Source organism: Orcinus orca, chromosome 4 (assembly GCF_937001465.1).
Source record: "Orcinus orca chromosome 4, mOrcOrc1.1, whole genome shotgun sequence".
NCBI classification, from domain to species: Eukaryota; Metazoa; Chordata; class Mammalia; order Artiodactyla; family Delphinidae; genus Orcinus; species Orcinus orca.
This window is the reverse complement of record NC_064562.1, coordinates 153,131,881-153,157,117: the sequence shown is the minus strand read 5'-3', so window position 1 is coordinate 153,157,117 and position 25,237 is coordinate 153,131,881. Positions and strand designations below refer to the sequence as shown.

General features: G+C 47.1%; 1 protein-coding gene across 10 annotated transcripts in view; it reads left to right on the top strand.

Annotated features, from left to right (window-relative positions):
* Positions 1–25,237, top strand: part of FAM193A (family with sequence similarity 193 member A) — a 172,858-nt gene that overhangs the window by 118,827 nt on the left and 28,794 nt on the right. For 7 of the 10 annotated variants that reach the window (XR_007477063.1, XM_049709222.1, XM_049709217.1 and 4 more), the window contains 7 exons: positions 3,078–3,155; positions 4,745–4,857; positions 4,992–5,234; positions 7,581–7,761; positions 7,850–8,029; positions 13,305–13,556; positions 24,628–24,826. Coding sequence is in view for 9 of the 10 variants with exons in the window: in XM_049709222.1 (XP_049565179.1) it covers positions 3,078–3,155; positions 4,745–4,857; positions 4,992–5,234; positions 7,581–7,761; positions 7,850–8,029; positions 13,305–13,556; positions 24,628–24,826 (1,246 nt within the window). In the remaining variant the exon portion in view is untranslated. The remainder of the gene's footprint in view (positions 1–3,077; positions 3,156–4,744; positions 4,858–4,991; positions 5,235–7,580; positions 7,762–7,849; positions 8,030–13,304; positions 13,557–24,627; positions 24,827–25,237) is intronic. The other 3 variants (XM_049709218.1, XM_004265174.4, XM_049709219.1) reach the window with 2 other exon arrangements.

The following is a 25,237-nucleotide window of genomic DNA, read 5'->3' as shown; positions in this document are numbered from 1 at the left end:
GAATTAGCACCAATATTGAATCTTCCCATTCAAAACTATGGTATATATCTCCTTTTTTAGGTTGTCTTTTATAGCCTATATTATGGTCTTATGGTTTGTACATTTCTTACTGAATTTATATGTAGGTGTTTCACAGTTTTAGGGACTATCACGAGTGGCATCTTAGATGGTGGAATACATTTTCTAAGGAGTTATTGCTGGTCCTTATAGGCGAGCTGAGTTCTGCTTTGTGTCCAGTCATCCCACCGTGTCATCATCTCTCAAATAGTTCTGGAATTGATTGCTTTGAGTTTTCTAGGAGACCATGACATCGTTTACAAATAATAATAGTTTTGTCTTATCCTCTTTATTAGCATTTGAACTTTGTGTTTTGTTTTTTCACTTCAGCTAGAATCTTCAAAGCGTCATGAGTAAGAGTGTTACTAGCAGCAGCATCCTTGTTCAGTTCCTGGCTTTTGTGGAACGCTTTGGAGGTTTCACATTAAGTCTGATGCTTGCCATACAAATTTTTGATACTTTTTAGCAAATTAAAGAGCCCTTCCCTGGCGGCGCAGTGGTTAAGTATCTGCCTGCCAATGCAGGGGACACAGGTTCGAGCCCCAGTCTGGGAAGATCCCACATGCCGCGGAGTAACTAAGCCCGTGCGCCACAACTACTGAGCCTGCGTTCTAGAGCCCACGCGCCACAACTGCTGAGCCCGCGTGCCACAACTACTGAAGCCCGTGCGTCTAGAGCCCGTGCTGTGCAACGAGAAGCCGCCGCAATGAGAAGTCTGCGCACTGAAACGAAGAGTAGCCCCTGCTCGCTGTAACTAGGAAAGCCTTTGTGCAGCAGTGAAGTCCCAATGCAGCTAAAAATAAATTAATTAATTAAAAAAAAATTTTTTAAAGCAGGAATAGACATTAAGTTTGTATGTTTTTTCTCTTTTTATGTGTTTTTGTATGAATTAGATTAGGCTTCCTAATTTTGAAACATCCTTGCATTCCTGGAATTAAACCCTACTAGATTATATTATTCTTTAATCCATTATTAGGCATTTTATTTAGGATTTTTATATCTGTATTCTGAGGTATTACTGAGTTTTCATCTTTGAGGTCTTGTTTGTTTTGTATAAAGGATAATTATGCTAATCTCATAGAATGAATTGAGAACTTTCCATGTTTTTCCAGTTTTTAGGAATAGTTCAACTTTCCTAATCTACAAAGGGTTTGCATAGACCCTACCATGAAACTCTGGGGCCTGGTTCATTTTTGCAGGGGAAGGAACAAGGACTCAGTATCTTTTACTGCCTTTTCAGTACACATTGTGTTCATGAACCTACTTCTTAAGTGAGTTTTACAAATTGATATTTGCCTGGGAAATTATCCACATCATTCATATAAAGGGGTGGGCTTAAGCTTGTGCTTACAGGGCAGCTGATGAAAATGGGTGCGTGATGGCTACAGGAGAATTCCCCTGCCTCTAACTTCGCACTGTAATGAGAGCACTTGCTCCCCTAAAAGGAGTGCCCCTGGCGTCCCAGCTGTGCCCACAGCCTGCCCTCTGAGCTGTCCAGCGTCGAGAGAGGCCAGGAGTCTAGACTGTTAGGTGAAATCTCAAAGGCTTTTTCACGTTGGCTCAGCTTGTAAAACACGTTGTGCAGGGCCGGCAAGATAGCCGCGAGCCACCTGTTGGCTGCTGCTCTTATATGTGGAAGGCGTGAATTGCACAGGGGTTTTCTCTTGTGGTTTTAGAAAATCTTTGTATGTGTCCGTGTCCCTTCTCACTCCCGCTATTTTTGTTGTTCCTTTTCTTCCCTTGTTCGGCCTGGGAGGGAGTTCAGAGAACCAACTTTTGGGTTTATTGATCACATTTACTTCTTGGTTTTCCAAATTTCAGCTTTTACCTTTAATTGCTTATCAGTTGATTCCTTGTTTCATTTTGTTTGGGCTTCTTACATTGAACGCATACTTTCCAGGCTTTTTTTGTTGTTCTGTTCTCTCATAAACGCCACTAAACTGTACATTTTCTTCTGCATCTTGGGCTCATCGTATAAAATTTGATTTGTGGGGCTTTCCTCGTCAGTTATTTCTAAACAGACTGTAATTTCAACTTCGGTTTCTTCTCTGATACTTTTAAACTATTAAAAAATTTTAAGTGCATGAATTTGATTTTATTAAGTTACTCTTGTTTTATTTTGGAGGGTTTAACGGGCAGTTTTTTGTTTGTTTGTTTGTTTTAATTTGAAGATGTAATAGGCTATTTATTAGGTGGTCTGTGAGTCGAGCAGCATTCCGTCCAGCAGCTGGGAGCGCTGCTGGTTGTAGTATGTCCTTCCCTGTAGGACTGAATATACGCCCTTTTCCGTTTTTTTTTCTTCTAATAATTTTGAAGATACGTATCCCATATCCTTTCAGTGGTTAATTTACAAGAATACATTTATATAAACACCAAGATTTAATCATTTCGTAGCCTCCTCCTTCAAATAAGGCAGTGCCTTGAGCCCATTCTTAATTCCCTATTCCCCTCAATTTCTTTTTAGTTGTGGGAAAATCTACGTTACTCAAAATTCACTACCTTAACCGTTTCTAAGTCTACAGTTCATTCATACTGAGTGCGCTCACATTGCTGTGACCGTCACCGCTGTTCAGCTCCAGAGCTCTCTCATCTTCACAAGCTGAAGCTCGTGCTTAAACAGCGGCCCCCGCCCCTCCCTGCGCAGCCCCTGGTGCCTGCTGTGGCGCTCAGGGCGACCTCCCCAGGGCTCACGCTTCACGTGCAGGGCCCCTCGCGGTTGTTCAGTGAACTGTGACTGTCCACTCACCGTATTGACAGATCCACCTCTGATACGTTAATTTCTCTTTAAAATCTGAACTCCTCGCTGTGTTTTTCATGCAAGAAAAGTATTTGCGATGATTTTGAGCGAGTCACATGAGGCGCTGAGATCGAGTATAAGGTAGCGTTTCTGTAGTGCTGTGGCTTCTGTCCGCAGACGCGGTCTCTTGTATGTATCGTTTTAAAAGTCTCCCCTTGAAAATGTCCGGGGTAGCTCTTGCTGGTACTAAGACTTTTTGTTTTTTACATCCCCCATGAATTAGATGACAATGAAAACCAAACAGCGCATGCTAACAGAAGACTGGGAGCTTTTTAAACAAAGGCGATTCATGGAAGAGCAGGTGAGGCTGTGGGCCGGAGGGGCGGTTCACAGGAATGGGAATTGCTCCCTGCGGGTGGACGGCTCCAAAAGACCGGCGCTTCAGCACCACACTGCATGTTCTGCTCACTGTGCGTGGCAGTGGTGTAAACTGGTTTTCCTTCCGACTTCCTTCTCTCCTGTATCCCTCAGGGGACACCCGCGTTTACAGAGCCACCCGCTCGGGCCACAGCCACCCCTGAGTCCCCACGGACTCCTCCTAGGCGGGTGGCGTGTCCCCAGTTTACTCGCCAGGGTGCATACAGTGAAGTCGCAGGGCTGAAACTTGGTGCGTGCCACGTGTGCCAGGGGCCATGCCTTCGCCGTGGCTGCTGGCGGCCCCAGCGCACCCCTTCCTCCAGCGGCTCTTCCCCCCACCCCTCTGCCTGCCGCTTTGGCAGAACTCGCGGGGGCTGCGGTGTGGTGGTCTCAGGGCATTGGACTTCACTGGGAAACTTGCTTCCCGTGCATGTGCTGGCTTCTCTCCCAGTTAGTCTCCCTTGCCGGGCGTGCTCCCTTGGCCTTCCCTAGGTGTCGGTGGCCCCAGCCTCGCCCGCACCCGTGGTCTCCTCTGGGCTCCACAGGTAGACAGAGGGCAGCCGTGCTCCGCTCGCTTACCTGTGTGGCTTCTGTCCTGTCCCATGGCTCTTCTGGCCACCACCCATCCCATTGCCCAAGCCAGTCCACAGGCTCCTTCTCTAAAATCCAGAGGCTCGCCCGCTCGAGTGGAGGTTGAGGGGCCGCTTCCTAGGTGGTTCCCGGGTCCCCCCTCCTCCATGCTCCACTGGCGTCCTCTCCAGCTGGCCTTCCTCACTGCTGCGTTCCTTCCCACCCGCCCACTGCCGCCTTCGTGCTGACTGTCCAGCTTCCATCGTGCCTCATAAGCGTCTGTGTAACTCGTGGGCGCTGGGTGCCACAGCTCTGTGTGCACAGGCCCGATGGCGGGGAGGCTGTTCCCGAGACGCACCCCTGCTCAGCCCAGGCTCAGCAGCGGCCAAGGGTCTCGTGAGGGGATGCCCGGCTCAGTGCTCTTCGCTGGCCCGCACGCCCTCCTTGCCTCTGATGGGATCACCAGACTGCACCTGGGCCTTGCTGAGGCTTGGCACCTGCCGAGCAGCTCCCCCACCCCTCCAGCATGCTGAGCAGGTCTCCCAGGGCACCTTCTACGTCACGGTCTTCAAATTTGGTTTCTTGCCTGTCCCCTCTTCCAGAATCTAAGCTCCTTGAGGGCAGTGATTATCTCTATGTTCCCGGTACCTAGCAAGTACCAAGCCCACGGCAGATTCAGGGTAAAGGCTGGGTGTCTGCTGTGAGGGACGCTGCGGCGTGTTTGCTGGTGAGGAAGCCTGTTAGGGGTTACTGGTCCCTGGCCTGTGTCAGGGCCTCTCCCAGCCCCACGGCTGTGTGCCTCACACATCTGCGGCCCCTTTTCCTGGCCCTGCCCCACCTTAGGAAGCTGTGGTCATTGGTTCTGAGTGTGACACACACTACCACAATTGCTGGAAAATATAAGCTGTGTCACGGGGCGGCGCGTCTTGCAAAACTAACCCGTTGTCTCGTGATTTCCTCCAGTTGACGAACAAGAAGGCCGTCGCTGGCGAGAACAGCTTCACGGACACCATGAGGCACGTGCTGTCGTCGCGACTGAGCATGCCCGACTGCCCCAACTGCAACTACAGGAGGAGGTGAGCCTGCGTGTGCGCGCAGCGGGCCTGCGGGACCCTCGCTGACCCCACAGAGGGCCGGCACCAACCTCTAAAGAGCACGGTCTGCCCTTCTCTGTTGGCTGTCTCGGTAACTGTCCTTAATTCCCAATCAGATGTGCTTGCGATGACTGCAGCCTCTCACACATCCTCACTTGTGGTATCATGGACCCCCCCGTCACTGGCGACATCCACATTCACCAGCTACCACTCCAGGTGGACTCTGCTCCCGACTATCTCTCTGAGATGCGCCCACCTAGCGTGTCATCAGCAAGCTCAGGGTCAGGTTCCAGCTCTCCCATTACAGTTCAGCAACATCCCAGACTCATCCTCACAGACAATGGCTCTGCACCAACTTTGTAAGTCGTGACTTTGTCATAAGGTTTCAGAAATTTAACTAATCCAATGATGAGAAATAGAGACAGTAATGTCTGCAGAAGTATGGATAGCATTATAGTGCTTTTCAAGAAAAAGGACCCTTCATTCTTTTAAATAGATTTTAAAACATGGAATCAGTAAGCCCAAACTTTGACACTGTTTCATGACCTGCCTAAAAGAAGGTGAATGAATAACTGCAGTAAGGCAAACAAACACATGCTGGTCTGCAGGGAAGTGTTTCCCAGCGCCGGCCTGGCCCGCGCTCACTGAATCACGGGGGGCCAGCCCGCTGCTCATTCCGCCTCATCATCAGCCCAAGCATCCATGCTTGTTCCATGTCTTGCTAAGAACTCAGATGATCACTTTAGCACGTGACTGAAAGGTTCTGTTCTCCGTGTTCCCACATTACCTAGAAGGATGTTTTGTACAAGCGAGGTGGCTGTGCAGCTGTCGCCAGTTCACAGGGAGGGGAGTGGGCCCATGTTTCTTCGGACTTGTGGCCGTGTCTCGTGTTGAGGCTACCTGCTCTAGCTTCTGGACAGACTGCACGCGGGTATATGTTTGAAGAAATAAAACATGCCTTCTGCATGTCACAGTGTGTGTGGGTGCCGGGAACCCTGTGGAGGTGACCGGCCCCCCGGCCATGGCTCCCAGTGGAGGGATGGTGCCCCGCATTTCTCAGACTTCTCCCTTCCCCCGTCTGGATTTCGCACGGTGACTCTGAGGCTTTCCTTCGGAGTCTTTCAATTCTCAATATGAATTTGGTCTCAAACACAGAATAATAGTAAAGGGATTGGCCTGAGCACCCCGTGACTCCTTTCACTGAACCCAAGGTGCTTCATAGCTGTAGAAGCCCTGTGCTCTCGGAGCCGGTGCAGAGTGTTGAGGGCTTCACAGCTGGCTGCCAGCTAGCTCATCACAGGAGCATCCCGCAGTTCAGCGTGTGCAGTCGAATAAGAACTTACATTGGAAGAGTTTGCCCCGCTCCTGTGTTGTGGCGGCTGGCGCCAGCCGTGGTCTCCCATGCTGCGTTGAGTGGCGGAGCCGGGGCCATGTGCGGATGCTCTGGGCATCTGGCCGCCAGCACCTTGTGATCCGTGTCTTCCCGGTAGACACTCTGTGATCCAAGGAGCTCCATGTGGCCGCTGGTTCGTGTTGTCTCTCGTGGTGCCGCTTCTAAGTTGGTGAAATAGAAGCGTGGCGGTTTAGTCGCTGGGCTGCAGTGCTGTCTGGACTTCACGGGTTCTGGGGTCGCCTCCATTGCATGGAGCACGTGGTTTAGTTCCTTCATCTCTGCACCTTGGCTTCCTCCTCTGGGTCGTGGTGATGCTAACACCTCAGGAGCAGGTGTGGGTGCAGCCCAGGGCAAAGCCTGCTGTTACCTCAGGTGCAGTGGGACCCCAGGAGGCCTGCTGGGCACTGTCCGTGCTTGCTGTGATGAGCTCCGGATGATAGCACATTGTAGTCTATTGACTCTTGTCTTCCTAAAAGTGGAAAAGAACCTGAGTTTGGCAATTCTGGACACTCTTCCCTAAAGCCAAAAGGTCTCCAGTTCTTAGGCTTGTTCCTTCTGGAGGCCATTGAGTGTTGAGGCTCCAGGCAGGCGCGGTGGCATGTTTACGTGGACCCGTGGGGTGTCCGTTTACAGTCGTGCCTTGAACCGTGCACACTGAGCCAGGAGCTCTGCGCCAGCTCTTTCCATGTACCAGAAAGTCATACATTTTAAGTGGTCTTCATAGGCTCTAGCCTTGAAGTCTTCTTACTTTTTTTTGGTAGATATTCCATTTGCCCATCGCTTGGATGTCTTGCTAAAGCTGGTAATTAAGATTATGACTGGACTTGGCCACAGTTGGCCTTGTAGTGAAAAATCTTGTAGTATTTTGTCACATAAGTGCCTTTAATGTTTTGTTCAGCTGGCTGTGTCTGAAATTTTGGCGGTTATAAAAACAAACGGTAAAGACCTACGGTTGTTCTCCGTACCCCTTTAATTAGAATCAAAAATTGTGTCTGCTTGGAAATGGCGGAGAGAACAGTTGTACACCAGGGCACTTCAACTTGAATAGATGTGCAACATCAATTAATCTGATTAAATTTTGTGGTTTCCTTAATGTTTCTCCTTCTGGAGTCTTGTTTTCCGTTCTTCCAAATAGCACAAATGGTAATCTTCCAGGCGTTTCCTCGTGCGTTCAGGTTACGAGGAGATGCTGAGGGGCATGCGTGGCACTCAGTGCAGCACTCCTGTGAACGAGCGCGGTGTCTGCTTGGCGGGTGGTGCGTTCGCTGTGCTCGCGGAGAGCGGCCCCCTGGTGACGTCTCTGCTCTCTCAGTTGTAGTGACGATGAAGATGTTGCGCCGTTGTCAGCTAAGTTTGCTGATATTTATCCGCTGAGTAACTATGATGATGCCGAGGTGGTGGCCAGCATGAATGGAATCCACGGTGAACTGAACGGTGGCGGGGAAAACATGGCCCTGAAGGACGAGGTATGGGCATGCGTCTTCATAGTGACAGTAAGTGACATCAGACGGTGTCTGGTGTGTCAGTTGCCTCCATTCTTCTGTTTCAAAAAGTGTAAATTACAAAGGGTTGTTTTTAAAGTCCCCTCAGGTAAGCAGTACCAGCAGTAGTTCTTCAGAGGCTGATGACGAGGAGGCAGACGGCGAAAGTAGTGGGGAGCCCCCGGGAGCCCCGAAGGAAGACACAGCTCTAGGAGACGGGAGCCCTGGGAAGGAGGAAAGTAAAGTGGACAGTCCACCCCCGTCTTACTCAACTCAGCAGGTATGATTTTATTTTTTCGAACTTTGTTTTGCCAGAGGTCTCTTTTCTGCCTCTGGTTTCTCTAAACATGAGCGTTATTGAACACAGAATTATTTTATTTCGAAAAACTTCTGAAGATTAGGCCTGGAGAGAGTCGAGGCATCCTTGCAAATAAGCAGACGTGACTCGCTCCCTCCCTTCAGTCCTGTTCCTCTTTCCTGAATCTGTGATCAGTGTCGTCTTGACTCTGCGGCACCGCAGAGTGGCTCCAGATATTTAAGTGTTGGGGAGGTTTTCTTGTCTGGGAAGCAAGGGAAGGGCTTTTTTTTAATAAAATGAAAGAGTGGAATGTTAAAATTTCAGAAGAGGTTGGTTTTGTAAGGGAGCTTTTCTTTCCTGATAGTGTCTGTTTTTCTGTTAGCCAGAGGTGCGGGTACCTTACCAGACTGTTATTTTTTCTTAGAGACTCAGAGTTTTATAATAGGCGCTCAAGCAGTTTTTAAATGAAAGGAAGAACAGATGAAGGTCCAGGCTGATTAAAACCATTTCAGTAGGTGGTGTAAATCTGCAGGAAAGGACACCAGAAGGTGTTACTACCCTGAGAAGTCTCGCTCCCACCTCCTTCCTCATCTACCGGCTGCAGCGCCTGCTCACCCCCAGCCCCTAGTCCCAATACGTAACCAGTTTTACCTATTTAAAACTAGGTCCTTCCAGTGTTTATTTATGCAAATACAACTCTTCTTCGCCTTTTCATGAAAAAGGCTTATACTAATGCACACTCTGTTCTCTTCCCTGCCTAGCAGTGTGTCCTGACCAGCTTCACCGGTACAGAGCGCGCTTCCTCTTGCTCCGCTGCTGGTCTCTTTGTATTCCATCGTGTGGACGTGTCATAGTTTCGTTTTGTTTTTCTTTTTAGTCCCTGCTGACGGACACTTGTGTTTGCTTCCGTTTGTTTCCCCATCATAAACTATTCAGTGAGTAACCTTACATATCTGACATTTTATACGTAGGCAGTTCTGTCCCTAGGAGCGGTCACCAGGAGTGGCTTTACCGGGTCAGCGTGATGCCTTCCCCTCCCCCTGGAAGAGTTTTGAGCTCTTGCCAGTCTGGTAGATGAGAAGTGGTAACCCCGTGAGGTTTCAGTTTTCATTCCATTTTTTATGGGCAAAGTTGAGCTCATTCTGTCATATATTGAGGGGCCGTTTGGGTTGCATTTCCTTCTCTGTCTTGTTTTTGAGTTTAATAATTCTTTGTGGGGACTTCCCTGGTGGTCCATTGGCTAAGACTCCACACTCCCGATGCAGGGGGCCCGGGTTCGATCCTGGTCAGGGAACTAGATCCTGCATGCCTCAACGAAGTGTCCACACACTGCAACTAAAGATCCCGCATACTGAAACGAAGATCCTGCGTGCCACAACTAAGACCCAGCACCTCCAAATAAATAAATATTTAAAAAAAAAAGAGTTCTGTATATATTGGTATATATTGGTACAAGTCATTTATCAAGTATGTGATCTACAAATATTTTCTTTTGGTCTGTGGTATGTCTTAGTATTTTTATGGTGTTTTTTGAAAAGCAGAAGTTATTAATTTTGATGCATTCCAGTTTATAAATTTTTTCTTTTATGAATCATGCTTTTGAAGTCATATCCAAGAAAATTTTACCTAATACAAAACTCTCCTTTCCTCTATAATATTTATAATTTTAGCTCTTACTTAGGTCTGTGGTCCATTTGACTCAGTTTTGCTTATGGTCTGAGGTTAGGGTCCAAATTCACCTTTTGCATATTTGGGTATCCAGTTGTCCCAGTACCATTTGTTGAAAGGGCCATCCTTTCCCCTGCTGAATTGCATTGGCTATTTATTGCAAATCAATTGACTATAAATGTATGGGTTAATGTCTGTACTCAGGATCCTGTTCATTTGATCTCTGTGTCCTTAAACCCATACTCTACTTGACTGTTGCTTTACTGTAAGCTTGGAAATCGGGTAGGATCTGCCCTGCAGCTTGGTGGGCCTTTTTCAAAATTGTTTAGCCTTTTCAAAGTCTAAATGCATTCAAAATCTATGTGCATTTCCATATACATTTTATTTTTTGTTTTATTTATTATTATTTATTTATTTTTTTGCCATACTGCATGGCTTTGTGGGATCTTAGTTCCCCGACCAGGGATTGAACCTGGGCCACCACAGTGAAAGCACCGAGTCCTAACCACTGAACCACCAGGGAATTCCCCGTATACATTTTAGGAACAATTTGTTACCTTCTCCAAAAAGACCTGCTTGGATTTTGATAGAGGTTGCATTGAATTCTTGAATATTTGATAGAATTCATCAGCAAACTTCTCTGGGCCTAATCTTTTATTTGTGGGATGATAAGGATCAATTTTGGGAAAATACAGTCTTAACAAAATTGAATCTGTCAGTCAGTGACCATGCTGCTTCCATTTATTTAGGTCATCTTTAATTTCTCTCAGCGGTTTTTAAAAATTTCTAGTCTGTGGTTCTCGAACATGTTTCTTAAGTTTATTCTTAAGTATTAGATGTCTTTTGATTCTATAGTAAAGGTGTTTTCTAATTTCGATTTTCAGTTGACTGTTGGTAATATATAGAAATACAATAGATTCTCATATATTGATCTTGAATTCTGCAGCTTTGCTAATAAACTTGTTTTAGAAGGGTTGAAGTTTTGTGGTGTTGTTTTTGGGGTTGGTTTTTTTTTTTTTGGTAGATTACTTTGGACTTTATACATGCAAGATCATGTTGTCTGTGAATAAACAGTTTTACTTCTTCCTTTCCAATCTGGATTCTTTTAATTCCCTACTCTTGCCTTATTGAGCTAGCTAGAACCTCCAGTACAGTGTTGAGTAGAAGTGGTGCAAGTAGATGTCTTTGTTTATTCCCAGTCTTAGGGGGAAAGCATTCAGTCTTTGACCAGTAAAGTATGATGCTAGCCGTAGGTTTTTCATAGATGTCCTTTGTCAAGTTGAGGAAATTCTGTTCTACTCCTAGTTTTTTGGGAGTTTTATCATGAACATGCTTTGGGTTTTTCATATGCCTTCTCTGCATCTGTTGAGACCCTGTGGTTTTCATCCTTTATTCTGTTACCGTGGTGTATCTCATCAAGTGATTTTCGTATATTAAACCAACCTTGTGTTCCTGGGATAAATTCCACTTGCTCATGGCATAGTCCCTTTTTCATATGTTGCTTGATTGGTTATTTTGTTAGGGTTTTTGCATCTGTGCTAATAAAAGATACTGGTCTATAGTTGTCCATCCTTATGATGTCTTTGTCTGGCTTTGGTATCAGGGTGATACCTGCCTCATAAAATGAGTTGGGAATTGTTTGTTCTGCATATATTTTCTGAAGGAATTTGTCTAAGATTGAGATTTCTTAAATATTTGATAGAATTCACAAGTGAAATCCCATGAGCCTGGTCTCTTTTTGTGGGAAATTTTGTAATTACTAATTCAAATTTTGTTTACTTACTACAGGTCTATTCAGATTTTCTGTTTCTTCTTGGGATGAGTTTAATAATTTGTGTCGTTTTAGGAATTTATCCATTTCATCTAAATTGTCTAATTTGATATCATATGGTTATTTATTATACTCTCTTTTAATTCTGTAGAGTCTGTAGTGATGTTAATTCCTGATTTGGGTAATTTTGTTTACTCCTTTTTAACCCCCTCAGTCAGTCTGGCTGTAGGTTTGTCCATTTTTGTAAATAACCAGTTTTTGGTTTTGTTACTTTTCTCTGTTTGTCTCTTTTCTCTTTCATTGATTTCTGTTCTGATCTCCATTATTTCTTTCTATATTCTTTGGGTTTGGTTTGTTCTGTTTCTAGCTTGTTGAATCTAAAGCTTAGATTACTGATTTTAGAGCTTCCAAATTTATTGAGACTTGTTTTATGGCCTAACATGTGGTCTGTCCTAGAGGTGCACTTGTATTCTGCCCCTATTAGGTGGAGCAGCCTGTAAATGAAAGTTGGGTCAAGTTGATTGATAGCGTTAGTCAAGTCTTCTATATCCTTCCTGATTTTCTATCTAGTTCTGAAAATTTTTGAGAGAGACATATTGAAGTCTTCAAGTATGCCTTTTAGGTTGTCTATTCCTTTTTCAAATCTGCCAGTTTTTGTTTCGTGCATTTTGGGGCAGTGTTGTTGAATGTGTATCCACGTAATTATTGTTCTATCTCCCTAACATATTGGCCCTTTTGTCATTATGAACTGTTTCCCTGCTAATACTTCTTATCTTAGACTATTTTGTCTAATATTAATACTCCACCTGTCTTCGGAGTACTGTTATATTATATATTTTTTCAGCTCTTAATTTCAGCTTCTTTGTGTCTTTGAGTCTAAAATTTGCCTTCCAGTCTTTTAGTTTGGTCTCATATTTTTATCCTGTCCATCAGTCCTTGCCTTTTGTTTGAAATGAGTCATTTACATTTAATGTAATTATTGACAATATTTACATTTGCCATTTTGCTGGTTATTTCTGTAGGTCTCATGTTTTTTGTACCTCTGTCCCTCCTTTACTTCCTTTTTTCATATCAAAGAAAATTTTAGTGTACCATTTTAATTCTGCTATTTATTCTTGAGTTACGTTTTTTTGTTTGTTTGTTTTAAAGTTTAATTTTTTAAGGAGTGTGGGGAGTTGGGAACAGGAAGAGCCCTGGGCAAGAAGGCTAGACCCCTTCTGTTCTCACCTGAAAGTTCTAGCAGATTTGCATGAATAAACGCTTCTCAATTTGTTATTTTCCTTTGGTTGATTTCCAGAGCCTCAAAACGATTGCCTTTGACAATTGTGTTCAGTTTTACACTTGTTTTGAGGGAGAAGAGTCACCGACTGCTTCATTCCACCTTAGCCGGAAGTCCCATCTCTGGTGCATTTTGAAGAATCTCTGTGTAACCGTCCGTTAAGCAGTGTGAGCCCGGCGGAGCATGGCACTCACTGGTGGTCTTGTTGTCCTTGGTCCCAGCTCCCTCTCTCCGCTCTGCCGTCTTGCCAGTCCCCTTGCCCCTGCTCAGACAGGCGCGGGATGCAGATGGCTGTGGCTGCTGCCTCAGCAGACACCCAGCTGGGGGGAGGTGCGCACCCCCTTCTCTTTTCAGGTCTCTTCAGTCCCAGTCCTGGGGGCCCTCGTTTACCTCACAAGGAGGGACCCGTCAACCTGGGGTGTCAGGACGGGCCCTGCTGCCTTTGTATCTGCCGTGTGACTGGCTCTAATTCAGTCCGTACAATTCTTTGTTTCCCTAAATACTCATTTACTAAATACTTCTTTTTTCTTTCCCTTTAGGCAGAGCAAGCTCCAAACACTTGTGAATGTCACGTCTGTAAACAAGAGGCGTCTGGATTGACGCCGTCGGCAGTGACCGCTGGAGCCCTTCCTCCTGGCCACCAGTTCCTGAGCCCCGAGAAGCCCACACACCCCGCTCTGCATCTTTACCCCCACATCCATGGACATGTGCCCTTGCACGCCGTCCCACACCTGCCTCGCCCTCTCATCCACCCCACCTTGTACACAGCGCCCCCCTTCACACACAGTAAGGTAAGTCAGGGCAGAAAGGGCTGGAAAGCTCACCCGTCACTCAGACCTTGAGGGGTACATGTTGAAACAAACGGAAACCCATAAGTTGGCAGCTTGTGTAGGACAGCATCCGCGCTTGATTGGAGGGTCTGTAAATGTTTCCTTTTACCATAATACCTTAAACTCAGAATTTTCAACCTTTACACTTGTAAAAACAATCATGAAAGTCATGGTTTATTCCTCCAGAATTAACTAGTACGTGAAGAGTTTTTCAGATGGTGCCGGGGTGACGGGTTGTGCTCGGGGACCTTCCACACAGGGCTTCTCCCCACCCAGAGAGCAGGTCAGTTCTCTCCCCGCAGCTTTTGGAGGCCTGGCTCTTTTTCTCAGTGTGGTGGGTAAAATAATTTGAATGTGACATGAGTCCTCTAACACTGGCTGGGCTCTACAGGGTCTAAAATGAGTGTCCTCTAAGCACGAGACTGAGGACTTTTATGTAGAAAGGAACAAGCTTGAAGGCGGGACCCTGGGTGCCATGCGGTGCGAGCCCGTGTGCCGGGCAGGTGATGAGTGGGAGGGGCTGGGGGCAGACCGGGAGGCCTGGCCAGGAGAGTAGTGAGGGGCTGGGAAAGTGTGATTTGCGTGCATTTCTTCTCCGAGAACCTCAGGTTTATGTTCAGTATCTTAGACTTTGCAGTGAGATTTTCAGGTTAGTTTCGTTCTTTGTGCCTCTCTAGCTATTTTGAACTTAACCTTTATTGACTCTTATCACGAATTTTTATTTTTTGGTCACTTACTCTGCCTCGTGTTATTAGTTCTAGTCAGTCAAAAGTAGAATTTTCCCCAAGCTTTACTGATAACGTTACTTAAAGCAGTGATTCTCCACTGGGAGAGAAAGGGAGGACGTGGCCTGAAAGGGGCTTTCTCAAGAAGGCCACACGTTGCCATAGCTGGGGAGGGGCACAGGCGAGAGATTATAACCACTGGTTTATAACAGAGTGTAATCAGCTTGTCATGTTCTCTTATGATAGGTGCTTGGTGACCACTCACATTTATGCTTAAATTTTATTAGATTGAATTGCTCAGTTTGAACACTTAATGATACCTTTGTTAATCGGGTGATTTTAAGTAGCATTATTCAGGTATGTATTCAAGGCCAGGCTATTTTCATGGTCTCCCTGATCCACAGCCCTTGCCCTCTGGGTGAACGTATGAGTTCGGGAAGCTGTTGGCTCCCCGTTCTTACCTGAATAGAGCTCCAGTTTCTAGTCCCTAGGGAACCACCCAGAGAAAAGAGTATAGAATGGTCTCTCATACTTTCTTGCTGGTGGAAGCTGTTCAAGAATTAGTTCTTAAAAATCTTCAAGTAAAGTAGTGAAATTGATTATCCCCAAAGGCTATTGGGACCTCTAGTTAAAACTGATTTCCGCCCCGCCCCGAATTTTGGCCTTTTCTCAGGACGTTGTAAGTAGTCTATAGAAGGTAAAGGGGAAGGAGAACATTTCGGGGGAGCATCATCTGTATCGAGATCTATTTATTTGATACGTTAAACTGTAATCCAGTAGATAGATGTGAAAGATTCGTGGCTGGAAAGGCAAATATGGAGGACAAGCTGTTAAGCTGTATTTCAGCCAGTTTAGTATTAATGTCAAGATTATTCAAATACATTTAAAATACACTAGTTGGATGCCATTTTTATTTGGAAAACTGAGATGCATTTGACAGAATACTTCATTTGTACCTGGTATAAAAATGTTTGCTTTGGGCTTCCCTGGTGGCGCAGTGGTTGAGAGTCCACCTGCCGATGCAGGGGACGCGGGTTCGTGCCCCGGTCCGGGAAGATCCCACATGCCGCGGAGCGGCTGGGCCCGTGAGGCATGGCCGCTGAGCCTGCGCGTCCGGAGCCTGTGCTCCGCAACGGGAGAGGCCACAACAGTGAGAGGCCCACGTACCGCAAAAAAGAAAAAAAAAAAAAATGTTTGCTTTTCTAAACAATCTTACGTTGTCACTTAACCAGGTTTTGCAAAGTTGGTTTGTGTTATTGGAGTTAGTTTGACTAACTTGAGTACTGTGGCTGCGTCTATACCTAAATGCATCGTGTGTTCCCAGCCCCGTAGGAGATGGTAGAGAAGAAATGCGCTGTATTAGAAGGACACAGACTCATCCTCAGCTCCGTCAGAGCAGGTTTCTCAGAGAGGCCAGCACGGTTCAGCGCGATGGTCCACGCACAGTTGGGAGGAGGGAGGTGTTGCTGAGTGTGGCGGGCACCGTCCCCATTGAGGCTCTTCTGACCTGCTGGTGTTTCTGTGTTGTCAGGGCCTTTAGAAATTTCTGGTCTGGTGAAATGACAGCTGTCGCCTTGAAGACTTTATGTCACTGTAGTTGTAATTCTTTTAATTCATACTTTTGCCATCGTGGGCAAATATATTTAAGACCTAAAATGCTTGGAATGAGCAGTGTTAAAATTTTATTTTCCTGAAATTAGAAAAACTTGAAGACTATTTCTGTTTTCAGATGTCTTCATACCAATGATACATTTCATTTGTGTGTTCACGTGTGTTATTTGAAAGTTAAAAGTAGTTGCAGGAGGTAAATATAGTGATGAAATACTAGAGAAAAAATTAAAATTGTAAGTGATAGGGAATTTAATTTCCAAATATTTGGGAATTCTCTAGCTATCTTTCTGTTACTGATTTCTACTTTAATTACATTCTGGTCTGAGAGCAGACACTGTACTTCTGTTCTTCCAAATTTGTTAGTGCGCTTTGTGGCCCAGAATGTGGTCTCCTTGGTGAATGCTCCATGTTCCTTCAGAGGAACGTGTAATCTGCTGGTTTTGGATGAAGTAGCAGTTGATTGATGGTGCTGTTGAGCTCGGGTGTGTCCTTACTGATCCCTCCCTGCTGGATCTCCCCATTTCTGATGGGGGAAGGTTGAGGTCTGCAGCTGTAATAGTGGATCCACCTGTTTCTCCTGGCAGCTCTGTCGGGCTTTGCCTCGTGTAGTTTGATGCTCTTCTGTTAGGTGCTCACATGTTTAGGATTGTTACGCGTTCATGCAGAGCTGACCCCTTATTATTAAGTAATGGCCCTCTTTATCCCAGATAACTTTCCTCGCTCTGCAGTCGGCTCCGTCTGCAGTTAGTGTAGCTCCACCAGCTTTCTTTTTTTTTTTTTTTAACATCTTTATTGGGGTATAATTGCTTTACAATGGTGTGTTAGTTTCTGCTTTATAACAAAGTGAATCAGTTATACATATGTTCCCATATCTCTTCCCTCTTGCGTCTCCCTCCCTCCCACCCTCCCTATCCCACCCCTCCAGGCGGTCACAAAGCACCAAGCTGATCTCCCTGTGCTATGCGACTGCTTCCCACTAGCTATCTACCTTACGTTTGTTAGTGTGTATATGTCCATGACTCTCTCTCGCCCTGTCACAGCTCACCCTTCCCCCTCCCCATATCCTCAAGTCCGTTCTCCAGTAGGTCTGTGTCTTTATTCCTGTCTTACGTTCTTCATGACATTTTTTTCTTAAATTCCATATATATGTGTTAGCATACGGTATTTGTCTTTTTCTTTCTGACTTACTTCACTCTGTATGACAGACTCTAGGTCTATCCACCTCATTACAAATAGCTCAACTTCGTTTCTTTTTATGGCTGAGTAATATTCCATTGTATATATGTGCCACATCTTCTTTATCCATTCATCCAATGATGGGCACTTAGGTTGTTTCCATCACCGGGCTATTGTAAATAGAGCTGCAATGAACATTTTGGTACATGACTCTTTCTGAATTTTGGTTTTCTCAGGGTATATGCCCAGTAGTGGGATTGCTGGGTCATATGGTAGTTCTATTTGTAGTTTTTTAAGGAACCTCCATACTGTTCTCCATAGTGGCTGAACCAATTCACATTCCCACCAGCGGTGCAAGAGGATTCCCTTCTCTCCACACCCTCTCCAGCATTTATTGTTTCTAGAGTGTTTGATGATGGCCATTCCACCATCTTTCGATTAGTGTTCCATGGTGTATCTCTCCCCACCCACCACTTACAGTAGGTTTCTTGTAGACAGGTATCCTTGGATCTTGGGGTTTTTGGGAGGGGAGAAGGTTCTTGTTGTTTAATATACTCTGATAATCTCTGTATTTTCATTGGTGTATTTAGACCATTCACTTTTAAAGTGATTCTTTTACATGTTTGGATTAATAACAACCATGTTTGTAACTGTTTTCTATTTGTTATCAGAGGCTTCTTTTTCTGCCTTCTCCACTTTTTTTTTTTTTTTTTTTTTTCCTGGCGGTACGCGGGCCTCTCACTGTTGTGGCCTCTCCCGTTGCGGAGCACAGGCTCCGGACGCGCAGGCTCAGCGGCCATGCCTCACGGGCCCAGCCGCTCCGCGGCATGTGGGATCTTCCTGGACCGGGGCACGAACCCGTGTCCCCTGCATCGGCAGGCGGACTCTCAACCACTGCGCCACCAGGGAAGCCCTGCCTTCTCCACTTGTAATTGAGCATTTTCTGATTCCATTTTATCTCTTCTCTTAGATATTAATTATGCCTTTCTTTCAACTTTAGCAGTTGTATTAGAACATACGTTTTAACTCATCTAAGTCCCTGTTCAGAGACCACCATTGTGCTTTCTGTGTAGCATAGGTACTTGTTAACAGATGATTCCCAATTCCTCCCTCCCATCCCTTGTGACATTGCTGTCATTATTTTCATTTATCCATATATTAACCACCTAGTACACTGTTATTATTACTTCAAACAAAGTTATTTTTTCAATTAATAATAAGAAAAATAAGAGATTTTATTTTACTTGTATTTATTCCTTCTCCATTGCTCTCCCTTTCCTTATGTAGATCCAAATTTCTGAGCTATATTATTTTCCTTCTGCCTGAAGAGAATCTTTTAACATTTCTCGCAGAGCAGGTCTGCTGGAGATGAGTTCCCTCAGTTTTTGTTTGTCTGAGGAAGTCATTATTTCTCCTTCACTTTTGAAGGATAATTTCGCTGGATACAGTATTTTAGGTTGGTGGGTTTTTTTCTTCTTTGAACACTTAAGACACAGTTAACTCCACGCTTCTTGCTTGCATGGTTTTAAATGAGATGTCCTCTGTGATTGTGTTCCTCGTTCTGTAGGTACAGGGGTTTCTCCCCCCGCCCAACCCCACCCCCTTAGGCTGCTTTCAAGCTTTTCTCGTTGTCTTTGGTTTTCTGCAGCTTGAATGTGATATGCCCTGGTGTGGGTTTTGCAGGCATCTGTTCTGTTTGGTGTCCTCCGCGCTTCCTGGGTCTGTGGTTTGGTGCCTGTTGTGAGTTTGGGACGTGCTTGGCTGTTCGTCCTTCGGATGTCCCTCCTGCCTGTTCCGCCTCCTTCCAGACTCCAGGCACCACACTGAAATGGCTGCTGAAATGGCCCCACAGCTCTTGGACATTTTGTTCTACTTTTTTGGTCATTGTTGGTGGTGGTTTTTTTGGGGGTTCTGTTTGTTTGTTTAAATTCTTGTTTCTCTTTGCATTTCAGTTTGAAAAGTTTCTCCTGACCTATCTTGAAGCTCATTGATTCTTTTCTTGGCTGTGTCCAGTCTACCAATTCTTAGTTTCTCTTACAGTGTTTTTTATTTCTGGCATTTCTTTTTGATTCTTTCTTAGAATCTCTCTGCCCACATTACCCATTTGTTCGTGCATGTTGTGTACCTTTCCCGTCAGAGCCCTCAGCGTGTGAGTAATTTTAAATCCCCCGTCTGATGATTCTCAGCCATTTTATCTTGTTTGTATTCCCTCTTAACCGCTCTGCTGTCTCTCCCTGCACCTCTGGTTAGACCTTCTCATCCTGCACGTCACACCTGATGGTCTCTCTGTACCTGAAATGCGTCTCTCAGTCTGTTCTGGGAACTTCTTTTGGATCAGTCTTCCAGTTAAGTGGTTCTCTATAATTGGGTCTAACGTGCCCCTTAAGTTTGAGTTTTTAATCCCACCTGTAATTCTTATTTCTAAGCTTTAATTTATTTATTTTTCAAATGTGTTAGAAACTTTTTATATTCTCTTGTTCCTTGATCACTTTTTCTTTCATCTTTCCTCTCTTTAAGCATTTTACACACAGTTATTCTGTGTTTGAATGAAACCTTGAGGACCTAAATCTGTTTTTATCATGAGATCATGTTTTGTTGAGCAGGTGCTGAATAGGGGACGCTTCCTCAAGAGAGGGTTCGCATTTGCTGGTGCAAAGGTGCCAGCAGGGAGCTGACCCTCTGGGACCCTCCAGCTCCCCTTGTCTCCAGCTCTCCTTCCTCCCGTGGGACCACAGACCCATCCCCTCCTCACGGTGACGATGGCGCACACGTCCCCAGGGCAGCCATCCCTTCCCGCACCTCCACTGGGTCCTGTTTTTCTTGCCATGTTCTTGTCAGTTCTTTGTGGACCGTTTCCCTTGCTTTCTCCGTAGCTCAGCCCTTTGTTACAAAAGTGCTTGGTGCCAGTTATCTGGGACGTCAAGCGAAGCGTCCCCCCTCACTGGACCGCGCCCGCCTGGGAGGGAGAACTTGCGGCCTTGGAGACGAGCGCATGGGCCACACCTCCTGCTCCCCAGCAGAGCAGGCTCCCCTGCTGCGCGTGGCCCGGGAGCGGTGCTCGAGGCTTCCAGCTTTAAGTCCTGTGTCTTTTCCATCTGGAGAATGTGTTGTGAAGCAGTTGCCCCATTAGGGAGGGCCTGGAGCTGAAGGTGGACACATGTCTTGAAGTCTCCACGGGAGCATAAGGGTTATTTGGAAATGGTCAGTGAGTTCAGTGCATTGAGTGGAGCCTGGTGACGTGACTCCCACGTGGCTGTGGGCCTGTGAACCTGTCACCTCCTCACCGGGTTACTTGTGTACAACCACTGCAGAAGTATCTCATAAAGTTAAACGTGGTACAAGTGTAAGATCAATTGGAATTCGACGGAGAAAAATGCTGTGTGGAAAATAGGGACATAAATAGATTGCCATCTGGGGGTCATGTTGTGACCTGTGATCTGCGTTTTATTTCAGAGGCAGAGTTCAGTTCTTCTGACGCTAAGAAACAGCGAAACAGAGGTGGGGCTCTTGCCTCTTCTCCTTTGGCAGGAGTACTGAAGAGCCTCTGAGAAGAAGTGCAGAGTAGAGGGGTCGTCACTCTCTTGTTCGCTGGGATATAAGTGGACCCTTTTGTTTGCACGCTGGGCGTCAGCGGCCTCTCCCGCCCGTGCTCAGTGGCTCAGCCTTGTGCTCTCTCGGCTCCGTGCTCATGGCATCTGGGATGACATCTGGGTGTGAGACGGGCTGGGTCTTAGGTTCCTGCATAAACGCAGAGGCATGCGTGGTGAGGGCATCAGTTAGTGTGTGTGTCGGAGCTTCCACTGAAAGCAAAATTTTGCTTTCCCGTGAGTCAGTTTTGTCTCAAAGAGGAGAACAATTGAGAACTTCTGTTAATTGAAGCCATGTGGATTTGTGTAAAGATTGAAAGCAGTGTTCCAACTTAATAGCGTTAGCCACATGTTGAGAGGCTGATTTGGTGCTTAAGTCATTAGTGTTTTTTATGGAGGCGTGGCCCCAGAATGGTCTGGGTGACAGGTGCCTGTTCTTTCCCTGAAGGAAACCCGTAGCTATGGAAGTTAGTAGGCGTCTTGTGCAGAAGCATTCGTACAAATACAGCTTGCTTGTTACAGACCCCTGCTCCCTTTGCTCTCTACAGCTGGGCCTCCTGTTTTGAGTAGACAGGCTTCTGAAGAAGTGTGTGAGTCAGATGTATAGAATCGCTGACTTATGTCTCCAGTATAACAGTTCCATGGCTACATCCCCTTATTCCGCCAAGTTAAATTCTGCCCATTTATTGAACATCCGGTATGTGCCAGGCCCTGTGCTACATGCTAGAAAAATAAAACTGGTTAGTCCTTGTGCTTGTTTTCAGAGACCTCGTGGTCTAAAGAGAAGACAAAAACACAGTCAGTCAAATTTGAAAACTCAAAATACTATGACGTACCTTAATAGGAATTGTAGATGCGGAGTAGGAAAGTAACACTGAAGGAGAACTCCCCGAGCCTGTGGGGTGGGTTTGCAGAGAGGTCATGCTCGGGTATCCAGAGTGCTGAAGGGTGAGCAAAGGCTCTCTGGAAAGACGCAGGCGACGGCTCCCAGCGGTCAGCCAGGCTTTCTCCGGGAGGAAGAAGCCAGCAACGCTTGGCCGTGCCCAGAGGGTCTCCGAAGTTCTTGAGTAGCTTCCGAGCCCTCAATGTGCTTCTGCTGTTCCGAGCTGCTTCTCAGAGCTGACGTGGTGAGCAAGCGGCTGCTTCCCACCTGTCAGGTATGTCTGCCCTTAGCAGAAGGTCTTCAAGACTAAGAAACCTTCTTCCATTTGATCGTTAGTTTTCATCCGTCCCTTCTCAGCAAAGCAGCTCTTAGTTTGTCACTTCTTTGTGGAAACTGACATCTGTTGAAATACAGGTTTCTTGTCCTCGCCCTTTGCCCCTGGGGCTGCTCCGCCAGAACAGCTGGTCCAGGCTTCTGCTTTGGTCCTGGGCGTCCAGTCTAGCCCTGTTTCTTCCCACTTTCAAATCCTGAATCCGCTCCAGCCTCACCCTCCACCTTCGTCTCTCTGAGCCCGTTCAGCAGGTGCGCTAAGCTGCTCAGCGGCCCGAGCTGAGGGAGGGAAGCGGGGGCGGGGGTGGGGTGGGGGCCTGGCTCGTGTCTAGGGAGACCCACCTTAGCACTTGGGAAATGCCTCCTTTGGGCCCGGCCATATGCTAAACCCTTGACATGCACTGTCTGGTTTAATTCTTACCGCGTCCCCTGGAGGTAGGTATTTCCAAATTACAGATGAGAAAACTAAAGCACAAAAAGATTGAGTAATTTGCCTGAGGTCACACAGCTAGTAAAGGGCGGGCTGGCCCTGAACCCCTCAGACTGGGCAGCCCGGAAGTCCAGCTCCGTCACTGGCCACGCCTCCCAGGGGTGGAGCCAGAGGCAGCAGCTCTGACCTGAGCACAGTCTCAGCTCAGACGTGGCCGGCCTGGAGCTCCCAAACCCTCCCCTTCCTCCCCACCTGCCCCGCCAGCGCTCCAGCCCTCCCCGGCCCCTTACTAACTGCTCTCTGCGTCATCCTTGCCCCTCTGGCTCCTTCACCAGGTTGCCACAGATCCATGTTTCTAATCAGCTGACCAGACCGTCTCACCCTGCTGCGTAGAAACCTCTGTGGCTTCCCAGCCCCTTCAGGACGGAAGTCACACGGGGTTGTCTCTGCTGTGGCCCCTGCAGCCCGTCAGGTTGTGGCACACTTGTCCCTGGACATTGGCCATCCCCGTGCTCTGACCCTTCCCTTCGACCCTCTGCCCAGCCAGGCCCTCAGGGTTCTGCCAGACCATCACCGCCCTGGGAATCATCCCCAAACCCTCCCACTTGAGCTCACAGCACTCACTGCTCATTCCTGTGTCCTCAGGGACGCTCCCAGCACAGACCTGTAGCTCGTCTGGGTGGGCCTGGGCACACACCTGCAGAGGGAAGGCCGTGTGCTGCATCAGCGAGATGCTGGGGGCGGCAGGGCCAGGATCCAGGCGGCCCCATCCCCTTGCAGTTTATGTAACTCGAGGCAAGGCAGACGTTAAACCAATAGGTTAAAGATAAGTCTTGAATTATGACTGTGGTAAGTGCTGAGAGGGAAAACTGATGGACTTTAGTGTGTTTGATGGGAAGGCCCCCCGTGGTCTGGGTGCTGGGTGGTGAGAGCAAAGGCAGTGATGACTTCTCCAAGGACGTGACATCTAGGCTGTGGCCAGTAGGATAAATGCAAGTCAGCAAGGTCTGAGCTGAGATTAGGACCTCCTAGAAAGTGGACACAGTGTGGGCCAAGTTGTGGGTCAAGAAGTAGCTTGGAGTTTGAGGACCAAGGAAAGACCCGTGTGTCCAGGGGCTTCGTGATCAGGAAGGACGGGGGCGGCTGGCCACGTTCAGGACTTTGGGTTTTATGTCAGAGCAGTGGGAGACCAGTGGCACAGCCGGAGTGTGGGAGTGACGCCCTCCTACTCACATTCCATGAGCCCACTCTGGCTGCGGTGGGGAAGACTGTTGCGGGTATGGGGGGCGGGGGCAGGGGGACCAAGGGGAGGGACGGCCCAGGACGTGTGCAGGGAGCAGCTGACGGCCAGTCACCCCATAAATGTGTGGACCCAGCGCCCTCCCTTGGCACCTTCAGACAAGGGTCTTCCCCTCCCCGCCCCGGGGAGGGTGGTTTAGAGCTCAATGTAGAATCCATCTTTTCTTCACACTTACACTGCACTTTGTCCAAGTGTGAGGGAACAGCGTAAGAGCTGACCATTTTTATGAGTGATTCCAAAGTTGACTTTGCGGCCAGCAGGGGCTACTCTTCCTTGCGGTGCACGGTGATTTTTAAAATGTCAGATGAGAATAAGCCACAGGAACAGATCTCATGCAAATGGGCCTCATTTAAAATGAGACTAGGGGGCTTCCCTGGTGGTGCAGTGGTTGGGAATCCGCCTACCAATGCAGGGGACACGGGTTCCATCCCTGGCCCGGGAAGATCCCACATGCTGCGGAGCAACTAAGCCCGTGCGCCACAACTACTGAGCCCACTCTAGAGCCCACGAGCCACAACTACTGAGCACACACGCCTAGAGCCCGTGCTCTGCAACAAGAGAAGCCACTGCGATGAGAAGCCCGTGCACTGCAACGAAGAGTAGCCCCTGCTCGCCGCAACTAGAGAAAGCCGGCGCGCAGCAAGGAAGACCCAAGACAGCCAAAAATAAAAACAAATAAATAAATTTATTTAAAAAAATAAAATAACATGTGACTAGGGAGGAATGTGAGAAGTCACTGAGTTGTCTAAAGTTTGTCTGATACGTTCCTTGAGCATCAGTTGCTTTTAAAATCTACATCTGGTTCAGATTTGCCCCGTCACGTACAGCCTCATAAATACTCAAGCCTCTGCAAGACGTGCTCCCCGGGACACCTGCTCACGGCAGGCGCGTCCCACAGGGTTTCAGTAATGACTTGTCTGTTTGTAGTTTAACTACTTAGGTAAATAGAATATTAATTTTGATATATGATTAGAACATTTTTTTTTGTAGGCTTTACCGCCAGCACCTGTTCAGAATCACACAAATAAACATCAGGTATTCAATGCATCTCTTCAAGACCATATTTATCCGAGCTGTTTTGGGAATACTCCAGAGTGGAATAGTTCTAAATTTATAAGTCTTTGGGGATCAGAAGTGATGAATGATAAGAACTGGAATCCTGGCACTTTCTTGCCAGATACAATTTCTGGTAAGGAACTCATTAAAACTTTCTTAAAGTTTAAAATGATCTGTGCTGAGTGGATTGCCCTCTCTGTTGCTGCAGTTCCCCAGTAGGGGCCCGGGCTGCTGCTTCCCCTCACCTCCACCTCTAGCAGGAGGCCCCTTGGCCCCTTCAGGCTGCTCCAGCCACCCATGTCTGCCGCCAGGAGCGGAGCAAGGCTCTGGGCTTGGCGGCCCGTTGCCGGCACAGGAGCCGGACGGGCCTCGGACACTGGGTCTTTCCCGCCCCAGGGCTGCTGAGCGTCTTGGCTCCAGGGTGCAGTGTTGGGCCTTTGGTTCTTGAGCATTGGTGACCAGCAGACCTCGACCCGGTGCAGCAGGGTGGTGTGGCTTGAATGCTATGACTTACGTTCCTTTTCTCTCTTTCTGCACTGACCCT